The sequence below is a fragment of the Medicago sativa genome, chromosome 4 (assembly GCF_051527215.1).
Source record: "Medicago sativa cultivar Bolivia chromosome 4, Bolivia_mono, whole genome shotgun sequence".
NCBI lineage: Eukaryota > Viridiplantae > Streptophyta > Magnoliopsida > Fabales > Fabaceae > Medicago > Medicago sativa.
This window is the reverse complement of record NC_140752.1, coordinates 50,845,222-50,865,364: the sequence shown is the minus strand read 5'-3', so window position 1 is coordinate 50,865,364 and position 20,143 is coordinate 50,845,222. Positions and strand designations below refer to the sequence as shown.

The window sequence follows — 20,143 nt, the reverse complement described above, 5'->3', positions numbered from 1 at the left end:
CTTTCTTTGGACAAAAATGTCATTGTCCGTGTCATTTTCAGCTTTAGCTTTAGTCATTATCAACTTTAGCTTTAGCTTTTTCTTTTACTTTTGCTATTTGAATTTTGTAAAAGTTTTTTGTCATCATTGTGAGATGGGGCCCACAGCGCACCCTACTTAAACAGTGATTTTGTCGTTTTGTAATAATTAGGTTAACCCAGAATAAACAGTAGCCTTTTACCGGTTCAAATAGTGAACCATAACAATGAAGTCTTAGTTCGTTTTACCTCTGGAAAGTGGAATTCCACTCAATCCAAATATTATACTATTAAGAAAGAAATGCTTTCTATAATAAATTGTATTTCTAAATTTCAAAGTGACTTGTTAAATCAAAAGTTCTTGCTTAGAATTGATTGTAGTTCTGCTAAATCAATTGTTGAAAAAGATGTTAAAAATCTGGTTGCAAAACAAATTTTTGCAGGATGACATGCACAATTATCTGCTATTGAATTCGATATTCAATATATTAAAGGTGAAAATAATTCCCTTGCTGATTACTTAACTTGTGAATTTTTGCAGGGTGAATGACAACCCCTTATAGGGGCAGAGGTCGTGGTCAATATGGCCATGGTCGTGGATATGGGAGTAACAATATGTTACCTCAACCAGAGTCAAACATTGCTCTAATAGGGGATTGGACAACTGTGAAATACAATAAAGAAAGGAAAGTGCCTTTGCATCCTAAAAAGGATGAAGCATCTTCTTCATCGTCTATAAATAAGATAATATCTTATAAACAAGTTGCAGTTGAGGAATCTCCTCAAGAGCGGGTTTCTGAATTTTTTGAAAATCCTATCACGGAAACCATCATGTATATTGATGATGAGGATTTATCTTTAACCAATAATGATGGGTGGTCAATAAAAGCAAGATATCTTGAATCCAGAGGATATCTTGGACTTTTTGGAAAATCTAGACCAAATCTAGAAATATTATTGACAGTTACTGAATCAGTAACCATTAACCACCATTACCAAAATAATAACCCCGAAAGTTTTATAAACTTTTCAAAATGTCATGTCAACAAAATTTTGTTGCAAAAAGAACGGGGTCTTAATCCAAATGGAGAAAAGGCTATAAAAATTGCTGAAGGTAAATATATTTACTTCAATTATTGGGATTATATCCAAGCTTTTACTCAAGCTTTCTATTATCAGAACTGAAGGTGAGAAAAACACAAGAAGGGGGAGGGGGGGGGGGGGGGGGTTGAATTGTGTTTTGGAAAATTCTTCTTTTCTCCTAAAAACTGAACACACTGGTCAGAAGCTAAGTGAGACATCTTCTGAAGTGATAATCAGAATCTAAATGCAGCGGAATAAAACAGAGAGAGAGAAGAAGAACGACACAAAGCAATTATATTGGTTCCTTCCACAATCCGGAAGTAGTCCAGTCCCCCTTGCACTTCCAAGGAGATTTCACTAAGAGTAATATCTGATTACAATTGCTCAAGCACACCTGCAAGAGACTTCCTTTGCTTAAGCACGCTTTGCAAGAGTCTTCCTTTGCCCAAGAACACAATCAAGAGACTTCCCTGCTCAAGCACAACTGCAAGAGACTTCTAACTAAACAAAATTACACAGAAAATTGTTTAAGGTTGAACACTTGATATACAATCAGAGGTGCTCACAATACAAATCAGATACAGACTCAATAACTTAAGAATTTCTAAGATGAAACTTTGAGACACAGAAATTCCAAGTGAATGCAGAACAATTTCAGCAGAGGTTTGGCACTTGTTAAAATGTTGTGAGTCTTTCGTTCAGCATTGCATATTCTCTAAGTCTTCACTCCTTTATATAGAGGTGTGAAAGAGACGTTGTGAAATTGCCAGCACATCAAAGAGTCGTTGTTGAAGCTTGATCTTTCACCAATGATCTTTTGCCTGATTTGGTTGTTATCCTATGAAGAACTAATTTGAAAACCATTCCTTATCCAAAGGAACATCTATGCAGGCGAAGCCGTATTCTGGAGTTGTTTTCTTGTCTTGTAGCGTGGACACAAAACAGAGTAGTGGAGAAGGTGGTTGTACAGTTCGTACAAAGTACAATGTCAACGCTTTCGTCCAAAATTGCAAGCACATGTCTTCAAACACCTTTGAAATGACCGTTGCAAAATTCCACTGATCTTTTGTTGTCCTTTGATGAATTTTGATCCATGACACAGCTCTTGAATCCTTGAATTTCTCAAATTCAGTTGATCTTCAGCTTCTGGTGAAATGGCTTCTGATGAGGCAGCTTCTGATGATGCTGCTTCTGATAACGCAGCTTCTGATAACGCAGCTTCTGATGATGCAGCTTCTGGACCTCTTGTCTTCAGGAGCACTATTCTTCAGGAGCACTTTACTAACTTCAGGAGCGGCTTTACTTCAGGAGCGCTTATTCTCTACAGGAGCAAGTTGCCTTCAGGAGCGTCTAAGCTTCAATTTTGTTGATTCCTTTTGCTCTTTATTTGCTCATTCAGAACCAATAAAAGGTGTAACTTTTTAATTATGGTCCTGTACACTTGAACAAATATTAGCTAGTCCAATTTACAATTTTTAATACCTTGTTATCATCGAAACTTTTTAAGGTTCATTGTTAAACACATTTTGTTCCAACAAGAACCCTATGAATAAACATTCGTGGTTCTTCTCTATTAATCCTGAAATAGTAGAAAAACCTATACCAAATTGGTTTTATGATTGGTGGCTAAAATTTGGACCATCACTTGAGATTTTGCCAGAAAGTATACAAAATTTGTATACTTCTTGGTGTGATAAAAGTCTTTTAATTACAAAGGTAGCCTCGTGTAAAATGATTACTGGACAATGTCCATGTCTATTCTTTAGTAAATTTCAGATCCCTTGGATTTGGAGATGGTCAATTAATATCTCTAAAGATAAGAATAATATTCCCGTGTTACAGAGGAACTTCTTCTACAAATGGTGGACAAAAATGAGTCCCGGAGATATTAAAGCAATAGCTTTAAATATTACTAATACTATTAAAATAGATGAAATAAAAAATGAAAAGGAGCAAAGCTCTCAAAACTTCTCTATAGATGAAGTAAAAATTTATTATCAAAGAAAATATCATCAAGAAACTAAAGATCAAATTATTATCAGAGTTTTAGATTATATGAAGAAACAATTTTTTGGTTCCTTTCCTTCAAAGGCAGCTTCTAATGAAGATAGAATGTCTACTTCGTCCTTAGAATCAAAAGATTTTGAAGAAGATATTACAGGAGAATCACAGCCTGTAGAACCTACATTTGAAGATATTTGGGATTCCATGGTAGCACATGTAACCAAATAATGGGGGAAAACTAAGTCACCAAAGTATATCATCAAGGACAAATCTAGTGTCGTTTTTAGAAAGAATCTTTCTTTGGACAAAAATGTCATTGTCCGTGTCATTTTCAGCTTTAGCTTTAGTCATTATCAACTTTAGCTTTAGCTTTTTCTTTTACTTTTGCTATTTGAATTTTGTAAAAGTTTTTTGTCATCATTGTGAGATGGGGCCCACAGCGCACCCTACTTAAACAGTGATTTTGTCGTTTTGTAATAATTAGGTTAACCCGGAATAAACAGTAGCCTTTTACCGCTTCAAATAGTGAACCATAACAAAGAAGTCTTAGTTCGTTTTACCTCTGGAAAGTGGAATTCCACTCAATCCAAATATTATACTATTAAGAAAGAAATGCTTTCTATAATAAATTGTATTTCTAAATTTCAAAGTGACTTGTTAAATCAAAAATTCTTGCTTAGAATTGATTGTAGTTCTGCTAAATCAATTGTTGAAAAAGATGTTAAAAATCTGGTTGCAAAACAAATTTTTGCAGGATGACAAGCACAATTATCTGCTATTGAATTCGATATTCAATATATTAAAGGTGAAAATAATTCCCTTGCTGATTACTTGTGAATTTTTGCAGGGTGAATGACAACCCCTTATAGGGGCAGAGGTCGTGGTCAATATGGCCATGGTCGTGGATATGGGAGTAACAATATGTTACCTCAACCAGAGTCAAACATTGCTCTAATAGGGGATTGGACAACTGTGAAATACAATAAAGAAAGGCAAGTGCCTTTGCATCCTAAAAAGGATGAAGCATCTTCTTCATCGTCTATAAATAAGATAATATCTTATAAACAAGTTGCAGTTGAGGAATCTCCTCAAGAGCGGGTTTCTGAATTTTTTGAAAATCCTATCACGGAAACCATCATGTATATTGATGATGAGGATTTATCTTTAACCAATAATGATGGGTGGTAAATAAAAGCAAGATATCTTGAATCCAGAGGATATCCTGGACTTTTTGGAAAATCTAGACCAAATCTAGAAATATTATTGACAGTTACTGAATCAGTAACCATTACCCACCATTACCAAAATAATAACCCCGAAAGTTTTATAAACTTTTCAAAATGTCATGTCAACAAAATTTTGTTGCAAAAAGAACGGGGTCTTAATCCAAATGGAGAAAAGGCTATAAAAATTGCTGAAGGTAAATATATTTACTTCAATTATTGGGATTATATCCAAGCTTTTACTCAAGCTTTCTATTATCAGAACTGAAGGTGAGAAAAACACAAGAAGGGGGGGGGGGGGGGGGGTTGAATTGTGTTTTGGAAAATTCTTCTTTTCTCCTAAAAACTGAACACACTGGTCAGAAGCTAAGTGAGACAGCTTCTGAAGTGATAATCAGAATCTAAATGCAGCGGAATAAAACAGAGAGAGAGAGAGAAGAAGAACGACACAAAGCAATTATACTGGTTCCTTCCACAATCCGGAAGTAGTCCAGTCCCCCTTGCACTTCCAAGGAGATTTCACTAAGAGTAATATCTGATTACAATTGCTCAAGCACACCTGCAAGAGACTTCCTTTGCTTAAGCACACTTTGCAAGAGTCTTCCTTTGCCCAAGAACACAATCAAGAGACTTCCCTGCTCAAGCACAACTGCAAGAGACTTCTAACTAAACAAAATTACACAGAAAATTGTTTAGGGTTGAACACTTGATATACAATCAGAGGTGCTCACAATACAAATCAGATACAGACTCAATAACTTAAGAATTTCTAAGATGAAACTTTGAGACACAGAAATTCCAAGTGAATGCAGAACAATTTCAGCAGAGGTTTGGCACTTGTTAAAATGTTGTGAGTCTTTCGTTCAGCATTGCCAATTCTCTAAGTCTTCACTCCTTTATATAGAGGTGTGAAAGAGACGTTGTGAAATTGCCAGCACATCAAAGAGTCGTTATTGAAGCTTGATCTTTCACCAATGATCTTTTGCCTGATTTGGTTGTTGTCCTATGAAGAACTAATTTGAAATCCATTCCTTATCCAAAGGAACATCTATGCAGGCGAAGCCGTATTCTGGAGCTGTTTTCTTGTCTTGTAGCGTGGACACAAAACAGAGTAGTGGAGAAGGTGGTTGTACAGTTCGTACAAAGTACAATGTCAACGCTTTCGTCCAAAATTGCAAGCACATGTCTTCAAACACCTTTGAAATGACCGTTGCAAAATTCCACTGATCTTTTGTTGTCCTTTGATGAATTTCGATCCATGACACAGCTCTTGAATCCTTGAATTTCTCAAATTCAGTTGATCTTCAGCTTCTGGTGAAATGGCTTCTGATGAGGCAGCTTCTGATGATGCTGCTTCTGATAACGCAGCTTCTGATGATGCAGCTTCTGGACCTCTTGTCTTTAGGAGCACTATTCTTCAGGAGCACTTTACTAACTTCAGGAGCGGCTTTACTTCAGGAGCGCTTATTCTCTACAGGAGCAAGTTGCCTTTAGGAGCGTCTAAGCTTCAATTTTGTTGATTCCTTTTGCTCTTTATTTGCTCATTCAGAACCAATAAATGATGTAACTTTTTAATTATGGTCCTGTACACTTGAACAAATATTAGCTAGTCCAATTTACAATTTTTAATACCTTGTTATCATCAAAACTTTTTAAGGTTCATTGTTAAACACATTTTGTTCCAACAAGAACCCTATGAATAAACATTCGTGGTTCTTCTCTATTAATCCTAAAATAGTAGAAAAACCTATACCAAATTGGTTTTATGATTGGTGGCTAAAATTTGGACCATCACTTGAGATTTTGCCAGAAAGTATACAAAATTTGTATACTTCTTGGTGTGATAAAAGTCTTTTAATTACAAAGGTAGCCTCGTGTAAAATGATTACTGGACAATGTCCATGTCTATTTTTTAGGAAATTTCAGATCCCTTGGATTTGGAGATGGTCAATTAATATCTCTAAAGATAAGAATAATATTCCCGTGTTACAGAGGAACTTCTTCTACAAATGGTGGACAAAAATGAGTCCCAAAGATATTAAAGCAATAGCTTTAAATAATACTAATACTATTAAAATAGATGAAACAAAAAATGAAAAGGAGCAAAGCTCTCAAAACTTCTCTATAAAAAATTATTATCAAAGAAAATATCATCAAGAAACTAAAGATCAAATTATGATCAGAGTTTTAGATTATATGAAGAAACAATTTTTTGGTTCCTTTCCTTCAAAGGCAGCTTCTAATGAAGATAGAATGTCTACATCGTCCTTAGAATCAAAGGATTTTGAAGAAGATATTACAGGAGAATCACAGCCTGTAGAACCTACATTTGAAGATATTTGGGATTCCATGGTAGCACATGTAACCAAATAATGGGGGAAAACTAAGTCACCAAAGTATATCATCAAGGACAAATCTAGTGTCGTTTTTAGAAAGAATCTTTCTTTGGACAAAAATGTCATTGTCCGTGTCATTTTCAGGTTTAGCTTTAGTCATTATCAACTTTAGCTTTAGCTTTTTCTTTTACTTTTGCTTTTTGAATTTTGTAAAAGTTTTTTATCATCATTGTGAAAGTGACGATGGGGCCCACAGTGCACCCTACTTAAACAGTGATTTTGTCGTTTTGTAATAATTAGGTTAACCCGGAATAAACAGTAGCCTTTTACCGGTTCAAATAGTGAACCTTAATTCCCTATATAAGGGAGGTTAGTCTTCATTCGAAGGCACGCTTTTCTTTTCTCAGTTTAGAATTTCTTCTTGTAATCTGTCATCTTTTTATATAAAAGTTTCTTTGTATATTTATAACTTGCTTACTGCTTCCGCTTCCTTTCACTTATATATATATATATATATATATATATATATATATATATATATATATATATATATATATATATGGGAATGTTTGTCGTAAATTAATAATTACAATTATAAATAAATTGCGTAACATATGAGAGGTAGGGGATCGAGCATCTCCGTTTTTATCTTGCTCTTTTGCGTTTCTCATTCTTATTGATTGATGTAATCACTTTTCTTTTCACTGACAATGCAATGATGTCTGATGCTCTTTACCGTGAAGATGTTTGATTTGGATGTATTGTAAGTTTGGTTCATGCAAATTGCGAGGTTTGTGTTTGATAAAATGCATGTGAGGGATTTGATTTCTTGGAATACTTGATATCTGGGTATGTTAAGAATGGTACATCGGCGGACGGTTTTGTAGGGGAAAGTTGTTCATGGTTATGTTGTTAGGAATAGACAGTGGCAATGGTAAAATGTGTCATGAGTTTTCGATGAATTTAAAGGGTTTAAAGCGAAGGTAACTTGGCGCAACTGGTAAAGTTGTTGTCATGTGACTGAAAGGTCACGGGTTCAAGTCCTGGAAACAGCCTCTTGTGTAAAATCAGGGTAAGGTTGCATACACCAAATGGTGGGACCCCTTCCCGGACCCTGCGTATGCGGGAGCTTTAGTACACTGGGTTGCCCTTTTTTTTAAAGCGAAGGATACTGTGTTATGTCGTGGAATTCGTTGAAAAACATGGAGATGCTTTTCTTGAACTTGAAGTAACCGTTGTAATCAAATATTTTATTGGCTTTGTTTTTGGTACTGGATTTGGAATTCATGGGAAAGGAAGAGAGGTCGTCCGTCCGTAGACATTTTTTAAGAAATGTTGGGTTTTGACATTTTCATTTCGGTTTTATCAGCTTGTAGTCAGTGATTCTGGATTAGTCAATTAAGGTAAAGAAAGTTTCCATAAACGACAATGTGGGGGCTGGAAGACATACTGATTATGCATGTCTAGTTGATCTACTTGGAAAGGCAGGGAGATTAGACGACAAGACGCGTATGCAATTACTGGCAATATGAAATTGAAACCTAATGCAGATGTTTGGATTCATCTCCTTCTGTGCTTGTAGATTACATCACAACTGGGGTGAGTGCTTAATTATGTTTTCCTTTCCAACATCTACACCGCTGAGAGACAATGGAAGGATGTTGAAAAGGTGAGGGGATTAGTGAGAAATTGAAGATCGAGGAAAGCGCCAAATTACAGTTTTGTTAAGCAAAGACAATTCATCAGTTTTTTTCGTTGGAGATAAGTCCCACCAACAGTTGGATGATATATACGCCAAATTGAAAGACCTGAACGTTGGATACAAGTCAGCTTAGTTCTTTATGATGCTTACGAAGAAGTAAAAGAGAATGTTTTGGGATCATAGTCACAGGTTACCACTTGCTTTTGCTCTTCTTAACACTAGTCAGAATAACCAAGAATCTTCGTGTATGTGGAGATTATCACACGGTAATGAAAATGATTTCTAAGCTCATGAGTCGAGAGATTATCATGCCAGATATCTTGAGGTTTCACCATTTTTGTATATATAGCCTATAGGTATTAGGTTAACATCAAACTTATATATAGTTTGCTATTGAACTAAGTTAGTTGTAGCATCCTTTTCCATATTTGGTTGGGTTCCTAATTTAGATTATATTTTGTTCTATTTTCTTCAAAAAAATCTTTGACTTTCATTGTTTGCACACACTATTAACTACGCTGCAAACATTTAAGCACAAATTTTAAGTGTTGAACGCACTTTTGACAGAATTTGATTATTCATTTGTGCCCTAACAAATATTATAAGATTAAGACATTGTTTTGACTTCATATGGTTCTTTCACTTTTATGAATAAATTTCTTACACTTTTCTGTATAAGCAGAGTCAAGTGTCTGGATAAAATAGTTTATTAATCTCACAAATATGAAAACACACATAGAAGTACACACAAGTAGATATGTCTAGATTTCTATAGTCTAGACATAGCTTCATTATTGGAATATTACTTGCATTGCACATGTAGGTGCTTATTTAAAATCCGAGAGGTAAATATTATTTCCAGCAGATCCAGTAATTTAATAACCATTCTCCCGGACGAATTGGGAAGTCAACCATCAACTTTCATGTCTGTTTCTGAATCCCAGGGGAACGGCGGTATTGGCTTAGTTGCTTCATTAAGAACATCATCAGGAATCTTTGGTCCTGATCGCTTTAACGGTGGTATGCCATGATTGTACTTTTCAGGGTCCGAACAGTAATCCTGCAATTTGAGGGAAGAGGGTTAAGGGGCTTGAAGATGATTATGAAAAATGTGAAGTGCATTACATGGCATATGCTCACCTGATCTGCATGCATCTTTACCACAAACTTTTTGAATATATCAAAATTTGATTGTTGCATTAGATCATCTGATAGACGAAGGTATGTTACTCCATACATCCGAAGTTTTGGAGAGCCGTCTTTGTTGACACCTTGTGGTCTTGCATTCAGTATGATTTGGTTATAAGCTGTTGCATCATACCTTGAAAGTGCATTTTCTCCAGCAACTTCAATGTTTTCTCTCCAACCTCCACTCAGTACCTGTTCATACATTCATGTTTCGCAATTTAACATGTAGAGCAAGCGGTGCATGAAACTAAAGAAAATTGTAATGATTTACCTGCTGAACAAGTTTCTGTGGTGAACTATGTGCATCAGAGCTTTGTTCTGAGTCCCTCATCTCAAGACATGTAAAATTCAAAATAGCATGATGACGAGAGACTATTTTTGCAATGGGACGGTATCCATCTCTATTATCAAGGTTGTAATATCCAGCAGTGAGTTCTGCAGCGTGATTCGGAGCTTTATACCACCAGTGAATTCCAGAGACCTTTATTATACATAGTTAGAGGTTAATTATTTGGAAGAAAAATGAAGGTGATATTCGTTAATTGCGGTGTTAAGAATTTTACTTTGATTGCTAATTTGACTTTACATCCCAGGAAAGCTTTATTAGCTTCATCTAGGATTTGATCACCATGATTCAGCAATTGGTTAGAATACCAAGTTAGGAAGAATTTCCCTTTCTCAGTAAGGTATGTGCCGTTTGTTTTGAAGAATTCGGTAGATTCTGGTACGTCATTGTACGTGCCAGCGTCATCTGGTAGTTCCCATTCAGAATGGCCAGCACTCGCTGCAGCTGCTTTGAAACTTTCCTTCAAATATTTGTCATAACACTGCATAATTTCATTTTTATGAAAATTTTAGTGCTGAGATGACATTGCAGTATGTGTAAGAAACAGTTTTGATTGAAAGCTGAGGCAATTATCACCTGAAACTCTCCAATTCCAGGAAATTGCCATCCTTGATTCTGCGGATAAGACGGGTATCTGAGTTCTCCTGCTGGACCAAGACCGACTTCAATGTCTATTATAACCTCGGATTTTAAAAGATCTGACATGTTTTCTCTGAAACTCTTCATGTAATCACTGTATATCTGTGCAAAGTAGGAAGTTTATTTAGAAGTACTATGGTAACTAATGGACCCGGATCGGATGCATTAATTTTCCCAGATAGTTTCACACAATTTAAAATCTTAGTCATTGATTTGAGATCGGACAACTCAGATTATACATTCATTAAATTAATTTTAATCGATCTCAACCAATGATATAGATCGGAAGGATGAGATCAATTGTTGGGTGACGCAGTAACTGCAGCCTATCTTATTCCAGTAACCAAAACCCTAGTTAATTCTCTTACATGGCTTCATTTCCATATCAGTATGGATATTAGTTAAAAGAAAGATAATTACAATTTCAAAGTTTAACTCACCTCAATGGCCGTTCTTCCATGAAAGATGGGTTTGTTATCTACACCAATGCTCAGATATTCCTGGTTCCTAATACCGGAGCGATTGGTGTAGAAGATATCAGGATCTGATTCTCCGATGTCAAGCACCCACTTTGGTAATGGTATGTTAACAACATCCCCTACATTTCCTCCACATTGATGGAATGACATGATAGCTTGCAATTTCAAGCCACATTTTTGAACAAGTTGAAACAAGCTCTTATAAGCACTCCAATCATACTCCTTAGGTCCCTTTTGTTCAATGATCCCCCACCAGACATCGATCATAACACCGTCGACGCCTGCTGCTCGTAGTTGCACGAGTTGTTCTTTAAGTCCATCTGGGTCTTCGAAGACATTATTGACATTAATAACTCCGAGCTACGAAGAAAAACAATGAAATATATGTTAATATTAGTGAACAAACACATATTTATGAGCTTACAAACACAGTAGTTTATGTGTATGAGGACTTACTGGGAGCATGACATAAACTGGAACATAATTTAGAAGCATGTTTTTGTTCAAAGTAGACATCTTGTTGCTTGCAATTTTGCCGTTGATGTTGCTCTATTTATAACTTGAGTGAATATCAAAGTTATCTCATACCTATTGATTATGAAAGATACAGAGATTGATATTCGCCACAAATAAAAAGTTTTTTGTTTTGTTTTGAAGGACACAAATAAAAAGTTAAATGTATAAAGGTATGGTACGTATAAATTATTGATTGCTTTAAAGTCACGATATGAGTGGGGCTTTGATGTAAAACAATAAATAATTTTGATACCTTGAAATTTGGATGTTAAGTTTAGATGAGATGTTCTTCAAAAAAAAAAAAAAAGTTTAGATGAGATGATTTAGGAGATCACTCTAAGTAAAAAAAAAAAATGCACTTACAAATCATTCTTTAAAGAGGTGTTCACGTTGAATGTATTTTTTTTTTTTTTAATATCCAATTTTATTGAAAAGGTGAGAAGTATAAAAAGTACTTAACCCACAACTCGGAAAATGAATAAGGGGTACTTGCCCTGCAAAAAACCAAACTATAACTTACAGCATCTACAATGATAATAAATTAAAAAAATCATTAAATAGACCCCACATGCACACGTTATTTATTTATAATTTTTAAATAAAAATACTTTTTTTAATGATTAAATAAAAGTACATATTAATGACTCAATGATTTTGATAATATTAAACTAAAAAGAGTCCTTAAAATGACTCTGATAATATTAATGTACTTTAGATGATAAATAAAAATAAATTTAAAAGAGAAAGAATCACATGAATTTGAGATGGTTGGACCAACTTTTATTTACTTTATTTCTTATTTTAATCGTGAGCCCCGTTAGTTGTTTAAGATAGAGTCGTTATATAGTTATCAGTAACTAATAGGTACCCACTTAATTTTTTCCTCCAACAAAGGTCTTTAATAGGTTGAGGTTTTTGTTAAATAAAAGACTCCCCATTAAAAATAGAATTCTGCTCTTTCCCCAGCACAAAACACTCGCACCCTGAGCCATGCCCAAAATCCCCATGCGCTAGTTAACTATCGCAAGTGTAAACTAATGCGCAATTTAAGTTACGTGGCGCAAGTTAAGTGGCGCAAAGTGGCTATTTTTATTTTATTTTATTTACTATTTTCAAATTATGTTATTTACTTTATTCTAAATTATTTATTTTCTAAATTATTTGTTCACTTTATTCTAAATTATTTATTTATTTGCTATATTCTAATTTAGTTATGCACATAAAATAAATACAAATATAAATAAAAGGAAATGAACTAAATTAATATTTATTCATTAAATACAAAATTAGAAAATAAAAGCAAATATAAAATAAAAGGGAATGAACAAAATTGAGGCATATAACAACATTTTATTTTATTAATAGAATTCATACAATACAATAATTGATACAATAATTTATTCGAATTCTCTAAATCTACTTATTTTCTTTTTACTCTCTTGAGGTAAAAAGTGATCAGCCTTCTTGGGGTAAAATAGTGAGCAGCCATCTTGGGGAAAATACGTCATCAACCCTTGGGCTAAATTTAAATCTGGTTTTTTTTATACCCCAAGAAGATTCTTTTTACCCACGGTAAAAAGTTTCTGGGGTAAAAAAAAGCAGATTTAAACTTATCCGAAGGGTTGATCGCTTCCCCAAGTTGGCTACTCACTATTTTACCCGAAGAAGTCTGATCACTTTTGCCTAAAGAGACTATTGAGAAAAAAAAAAAAAAAAGAGAAATAGAGGGAGAGTGTGAGGAGGGGGGAAAGTGATATGGTGTGAGAAAATATGGAAGTATGGAGGGGTATTTATAGGTGGGAATGGTAGTATAGGTTGTAAATACCATTAATGTGGTATAAAAAAAACGTGTAAAATGGGTTAAAAAAACGTGTAGATTGAATGTTGAAAAACTGACCAAAGACCAAAAAACGTTTGTTCTTCAGCTCTGACCACCGGCCAACGTGCGTGAGTTAACTCGCGCACATGCCAGTGGTGCGTGACTTAAGTCACGTAGAGTTTATAAGGTGTGTGAGTTAAGTCACGCAACGTGACTTAACTCACGTTGGGGTATATTTGGAAATCATGCTGGACGCGAGTGGTTTGTGCTGGGGGATGAGCAAAATTCTTAAAAATACTCTTAGATCATGATACCAACATGGTCTCTTTTTCTCAGCAAAAAATCCATCTCACATTGAATGTGGGAATTAAACTTGAATATGATTCAACTTCAAACCAATAAATATTCAAGCAAACTCTAGAATATAATTAGTGTTCACTAAACAATAAATAGTAACACTGGCTCATGTCGCACGGCACACACGAGGAAAACGTGACAGTGACATGTTATCTACTAGTATGATATAATCCACTAGACTTAATATAAATTAAAGCAATTTAATTATAAGTAGATTAATTTGAAAAGAAAAAAAAAAGGTAGATTAAGAATTTTTCATCAAAACAAAATGTACATTAAGAAGTGAGTTACCAAAGTAGAGTTGGGTAATGAAAGAAGCTAGAGACTCGCACGTCGTGTTGAACAAAAGTTCAAATCCTATTTGGGATAGGTATCTATATTTAATGTTCTACAACACCTCAAATAGATTATCTAAGGTAGAAGAATATATGAGAAGCAAAAACAAAAAAGAGAGAGAGACAGAGCGAGAGAATAATAGTTGGTTTTTTCAAATGTGGACAAGTAAAATGACCTTGCATCATACACTATTGTCATTTTCACCATTTGGTTAAAAAAATTACATCATATTTCACTTAATCTAATGGTGAGATTTATTGATCCAAGGGTGTAAACATTGAAGGTTTGTAGAAGTCGACTGATACAACATCGTGTCATTCTCTCATATGTTTTGTAACTTATTAACTATTTGTAACTAGGTATTTAACCCGTGCGTTGCACGGATTTTATAAAAATACGCTTAATGTTATTTTTTCGTACAATGTGTTTACTGTTTGATTTTATCATAGAGACTATAAAAATTTCTGGATATTATTTATTTACGAAATGGAAAAATGTTTCAAGGTAACTTACAACTTACAACGACACGTTATACTTAAACAACTATATAAATTCGACTTCAAAAATAAATAAAAGATGAACAACATTTACACAATTGATTAAAAAAGAAATCTTTTTTAAATTTAATTACACTCAATTTATGTAACCAAAAAAAAAAAATTACACTCAATTTTGGTTTTTTTTGGTTACTCACTCAATTTTGGTTTAAAATCAACATACTAAAAAGTTTTTTTTTTGAGAGAAATAATAAGTTATATATTAAATAATCACTACATTTGGTTTTTAAAAAAAATTAGTGCAATAAAACATGTGAACTAATTAGTTGGTGTGTAATTAAAACCTACTATACAAATGAAAGGTCTCCTGGAGAAAAAAAAAGAAAAAAGAGTGAACATTCAATTTTTCATAACAAAAAAGCATTAAAGTGAAAGTAAAACAAATTGTACCATTAAAGATTTACGTTGTTTGTGACTTGCAAATTATCATTGAACTTTACTTTTCAAATAAAAAAATTGCCAATGAACTTCCTTCGTGCTTCGTTACAAATAAAATTTGCTTAAAAAAATGTAGAATTGGAACTTTATATATCAGTATACATGAATGTACATTTAATGGTATAATGTAGAAGTTATTTTTATTTTTTTAACCATTATGTTAAATGAGAGATTGAAAGCTTCTCTAAACGACGATGCATCAACACAATGGAGGTTTAGGAACAATCCAAGGTTCGATTGCAAAGATATATAGATAGATTGTTCGCAAGATGGTGTTAAAAGAGTAGGGCTATAAAAATTTGAGAAATATCTATTGTAGAGTAACTTGAGTCTCCATTCTCCTACAAAAACCAATAGAGCAAGACATGTGTGAAAAGTAAGAAAGAGAAACAAAGATCATACTACAAAATTAAAGAGTATCATTCAAGAGGTGTTTGGAGAAGGGATGATAACTCAAAACAAACATTTATATATAATAAAAATATTTAGCACAATAGTAAAATTGAAATTAAATATTTATGATCTGGATAGTGTATATACAATAGTAAGAGTTTTGAAGAGATGATTGACTCAAAGTGATGAATTTTTATTTGAAACTAAACCCTTGCTAAATATCACACCATTTTTGCAATGTTTGATTGATAATTTTATTTGCCACTAATTAAAAATGAAGACAAAGTGTGAAAAATGTTTGCATGCATGTATGCTAACACTATACGGTAAACTATAGGAGAGAGTTAGTCCTCCTTTTAATAGCTTAACCTATGGTTATATATGAATATGTATCAATCTAACAAATTGTTCTTAATTAGTTAACAAAAATGACCTTATTTTGTATTGAATTCAAGCTAATGGTAGGTTCATTGTGAATGGACATGCATTAAATTGATCAAGTGGAAAATAAATAATGAATTAGAGTAATAGTTAAGAGAGGTGGCAAGGTTTCAATCAATAGAGAACGAAAAGCAGGAGCTCAAATAGATATGCCACATTATCGCAACTCTTGCATAAAAATAACTCAAGTTTAGAATTCAATTAGTTTAGAATTCAAAGATATGTTGATTGATGATGATGATGATGATAATAATAATAATAATAATAATAATAATAATAATAATAATAATAATAATAATAATAATAATAATAATAATAATAATAATAATAATAATAATAATAATAATAATAATAATAATAATAATATAAATAGAAGATAGATAAATAGATAGATGAGTGAGTGTGATTGATTTCCTACATTTCACTTGCATGATGGGATCTTTACGGTCTTCTTGTAGGAGTAGTTTGAAAGCAGGGCACATCATTTAACTCTTTCGGTGCACATCATTCAATTGAACGGTTTCAATTGAACTAATCATTCTGAATTGGATTTATGGAAATTATTTCAAATTCTAAAGAAGCATCACCGCACGTTCAAACCTTCAAATATTTCAAACATGAAGATTTGCCAAATTGAACGGTTTAGAATTGTTTCTTATTCTTGTTTTGCATTAATCATTCAAGGATTTGAAGTTCAATTTTTAACATTATATTTTGCCCACGTTTGTGACTAATCTTTTTATCAGAAGATTTAAATTTCAATCTTTAACATTATTTTTTGCTCACGTTTATTACTAATCTTTTTTTTTAGAGGATTTAAAGTCCAATCTTTAACAATATTTTTTGATCAAGTTTGTTACTAATATTTTTTTAGAGGATTTAAAATTCAATCTTTAACATTATTTTTTGCTCATGTTTGTTACTAATCTTATTTTTAGAGGATTTAAAGTCAAATCTTTAACATTATTAATTGATCACGTTTGTTACTAATCTTTTTTTAGAGGATTTAAAGTTCAATCTTTACCATTATTGTTTGCTCACGTTTGTTACAATTGAATAAAGGCTAAGGAAGAGTAACTTATATTAATATAATAATATGGAAATACTGTTTTTTGTGGAAGTAATAAAATAATATGGAAATACTGTTTTTTGTGGAAGGGATGAAAATATTTGGCAATCTTTGTCGGTTGTATTGAGGGGAACAACACAGATGTACAACATAAAATCGGCTGATAAAAAAGTAACATGAGTTTTTGTTTTGTGCTAGTTTTTTATGAGTTTGATTTGTGGTTAACGGAGGTAAAAGAGGGTTAATGGGGATGATTAGTGACATGGATTAATAATCCACGTGTTATTTTATAATTGGCTAACAGTAGGAACAGTTCATAAGGAATTGTGCGTAAGTTTTCTCCTTAAATTAAATTTATTCTTATTTATTTGTTACATGTGTTATTTGTATTTAAAATTAAAAATTAAGGGTATTTTTGAAGAAAAAAAAGTCCAACAAAAAAATGTGCTGAAATGGGTAGTTTTCTTATATATATATATATATATATATATATATATATATATATATATATATATATATATATATATATATATATATATATATATATATATATATATTATAGAAGTATAGATATAGATTTCCAATTTCTGCTCCTTAACTTGTGCCCTTCGTAAGGGCACAGGCTATCATGACCCTTTATTATATCGTATTGTCGCTACTTTAATTTGTTTTTGCCATAAATCAAGAGTAGAGAAAACTATTTCTGAAAAGTATATTCTGTTGATATTCAAGATTATGTCATTTTTAAGAAACTAGTTCTTTTTAGCCAGACCATGAATTATAAATTTATTCTTTATAGTTAAAATATATATATACACACACACATATATAAACACACATACATGATTCATACCTAGTTTTAAGTTATACGGTTGAGTTTTATTAGTTACGCAAACGAAAAAGACGACGCATGTAACATGTAACGACTGCTTTAAGGATTGCCGACTGACCCCACAAACCAACACGAGTCTTTTCAGCATGTTTTGTCCTCACTCGCACACTTACCGGGAAACTTCCCGGTAGGTCACCCATCCCAAAATTGCTCCAAGTGTCCTCACTTGCACGCTTACCGGGAAATTTCCCGGTAGGTCACCCATCCCAAAATTGCTCCAAGTCAAGCACGCTTAACTGTGGAGTTCTTATAGAATGAGCTACCGAAAAGAAGATGCATTTTGTTGATATAGGTAGTACCAAACAATTCTTATAAGTCTTCCTTCAACCATGTAGTCTCATACCTACACGACATCAGGATCCCTCTCATTCCGATGTGATTCGGTTCCTCTAGATGCTGTCTGTAACGCCCTACTTTTATTATTTATTAATTTATTGAGATTAGATGTCTTTTTATAATTTAGTCGACTTATTTTGATGAGTGATATTTTGTTATGTTATACGCTGGTATTTACTAGTATAATATATATGTTATTTGGTGTAGAAATATATTTGTTATTTTGTGTGAAAATATATATGTTAATTGGTGTAGAAATATATTTGTTATTTTGTGTGGAAATATATATGTTATTTGGTGTAGAAATATATTTATTAGTAGCCCCTATTGTATATATTTAGTGGGAGAATATATTTAGTGCAAGAATATATTTAGTGGAGAAATATAATTATTAGAATAAGTATATTTGGGGGCTGAAATAGAAAGAAGAAAGTTATTGGGCCTAATTAGATTTAAGAAGAGAATTTAGTATTATAAATAGAGGAGATATTAGGTTGAAAGATTAACATATGCAAAAAAAAAAAAAAACAAGGATTTGGAGAAAACAAGGTTTAGAGAGAAGAGAACAAGAGGAGAGAAGAACCAAGAGAAGGGCTGCCAATCGATAATTCTAAGGTAAGGGTGAGAGTATCATTCGATAATATTAAGTCTGTAATTCTGAATTTGCAATTAACATGTTCTAGGATTAGTTTGTGAGAATTTGCGAATTAGGGTTCTGAGAGAGAATTGATGATTAGATGATGAGAAGTTGTTAGATTGATATAGAAATTGTGTACAGACCTTAGATAATCCATGGGTAATCATAATCATAGAGCTTGAAGTGAATTTATGTTGTTCTTGAAGGTTTTCATGAAAAATGGGTCAAATGGTGATTTTTGTGGAAACGGTGTTTTAGTTCAAGCTTTATATGGATTTGGGTGTCTTTTCATGTTTAGAAACGTTTAAACAAACTTTGGGACCAAATTTGGGCTTAGGGGATTCAAAATTGGGATTTTGGGATTAAAAATGGAGTTTTTCCGAGAGCTATCTCTGACAGCATTCTATGTTTCATGTTTTTGCATCTTTTTCACACATTTCAGTTTTGAATTGGCTTTAGGTGTAAACACGAAAGTTGTAGGTATAGATGTTAGCTTTCTAATGCCGTTGGGTTGACTTCAAAAGGATTTATAGAACTTAAGTTATGGTTAAATTACTGCACGTAGGTCACAATGAATTTTATGGACTTTCAGCACAATTTTTCCGAATTTAAAATGAAAACTGGTATTGATCGGTACATAATTGGTCTTAGGCGTAAACATGAAAGTTTTAGATAATTTTGTTAGCTTTCCAGTGGCTTTGGTTTGACTTGAAAATGATGTTTGGTCTTTGAGTTATGATGAAAATACTACAGGGAGGTCTTTACGAAATTGCACAGTGACAGCATTCTCTGTTTCATGTTTTTGCGTTTTGTTCATATGTTTCTGTTTTGAATCGATCTTTGTTGTAAACATGAAAGTTGTTGATAATTTTGATATCTTTCCAGTAGCCTTGGTTTGACATGAAAATATGTTGTGCATGATTATTTATGTTCTTACAAAGATGCATGATGAATTGTCGATACTTGAATACGATGATATATGATGAATTGTTGATGTTTGAATATAATATTAATGATGATATGTGAAGTTGTTTAAAGATGATTTAATGTTGTTACTGATGATATATATAATCGTATATGCATTATGTGTTATTATGATGCTTATGTTGATGTGATGCTTAAGATGCTATTATTATCATTTGATACTGTTATGTTGTGATGCTGATATGAAATGAATTTATAAGTGCTGCATATGTTGCTGTTGATCTTTATTAAGATGAAAATGTCGGTAAAAGTCAAGAAGTTATAAGATGTTCATGAAGTTTCTAAGACGTAAGATGTTGAGTCCATGCATACTGATTTAAAGATGAGGGCTCATGCCCTGGAGCTTTTGCT

At 32.9% G+C, this 20,143-nt stretch overlaps 2 protein-coding genes and 1 pseudogene across 2 annotated transcripts; 2 read left to right on the top strand and 1 right to left on the bottom strand.

The window, feature by feature from the left end:
* Nucleotides 1-563: 563 nt before the first annotated feature.
* Nucleotides 564-3,332, top strand: LOC146929647 (uncharacterized). Its single transcript, XM_085707379.1, has 2 exons — nucleotides 564-1,191; nucleotides 2,635-3,332. Exons 1-2 carry the CDS (start codon nucleotides 564-566, stop codon nucleotides 3,330-3,332), a joined length of 1,326 nt encoding a protein of 441 aa, XP_085563505.1.
* Nucleotides 3,333-3,956: 624 nt separating this feature from the next.
* Nucleotides 3,957-6,700, top strand: LOC146929646 (uncharacterized; annotated as a pseudogene).
* Nucleotides 6,701-9,056: 2,356 nt separating this feature from the next.
* BAM5 (beta-amylase 5) lies at nucleotides 9,057-11,543 on the bottom strand. The gene is made up of 7 exons (XM_085701448.1): nucleotides 11,474-11,543; nucleotides 10,979-11,377; nucleotides 10,476-10,640; nucleotides 10,117-10,380; nucleotides 9,825-10,034; nucleotides 9,506-9,745; nucleotides 9,057-9,425 (listed from the first exon to the last, which is right to left on the bottom strand). Exons 1-7 carry the CDS (start codon nucleotides 11,531-11,533, stop codon nucleotides 9,273-9,275), a joined length of 1,491 nt encoding a protein of 496 aa, XP_085557574.1. The 5' UTR covers nucleotides 11,534-11,543; the 3' UTR covers nucleotides 9,057-9,272.
* Nucleotides 11,544-20,143: the final 8,600 nt, after the last annotated feature.